This window comes from Penaeus monodon, chromosome 27 (genome assembly GCF_015228065.2).
Source record: "Penaeus monodon isolate SGIC_2016 chromosome 27, NSTDA_Pmon_1, whole genome shotgun sequence".
NCBI classification, from domain to species: domain Eukaryota; kingdom Metazoa; phylum Arthropoda; class Malacostraca; order Decapoda; family Penaeidae; genus Penaeus; species Penaeus monodon.
Window position 1 is genome coordinate 16,439,021 of NC_051412.1, and position 353 is coordinate 16,439,373.

Here is a 353-nt window from a genome sequence, read left to right on the forward strand (position 1 = left end):
GTTTACGTATATTGGTAATAGTAGATTCATTACAGGTGTTAAATATTGATAACAGCATCAGCTTATTAAGATCTCTGGAATTGATTGCGTCTTCTCTATCAAAAGAAGCATTAAATATTTTTGCAAAAGAAACACTTGAGGTAACAGTTACCGTTATTATATTCATAGGTCTGAGTGATCATGTTCGCTGTTTCCACTGCGGTAAGGGTCTTCGCAATTGGATATCTAGCGACATACCTTGGAAGGAACACGCTAGATGGTATCCTAAATGCAGATTTGTCTTATTGACGAAAGGCCAGGACTATATCAATGAAGTATGTATACACCTCTTAATTGTATCTTATTTTGTTGGA

The 353-nt window shown here is 35.4% G+C and overlaps 1 protein-coding gene across 1 annotated transcript in view; it reads left to right on the forward strand.

Annotated features, from left to right (window-relative positions):
• Positions 1-353, forward strand: part of LOC119590431 (baculoviral IAP repeat-containing protein 3-like) — a 2,294-nt gene that overhangs the window by 943 nt on the left and 998 nt on the right. The window contains exon 3 of the mRNA XM_037939095.1: positions 169-314. Within this exon, the coding sequence (XP_037795023.1) occupies positions 169-314 (146 nt within the window). The remainder of the gene's footprint in view (positions 1-168; positions 315-353) is intronic.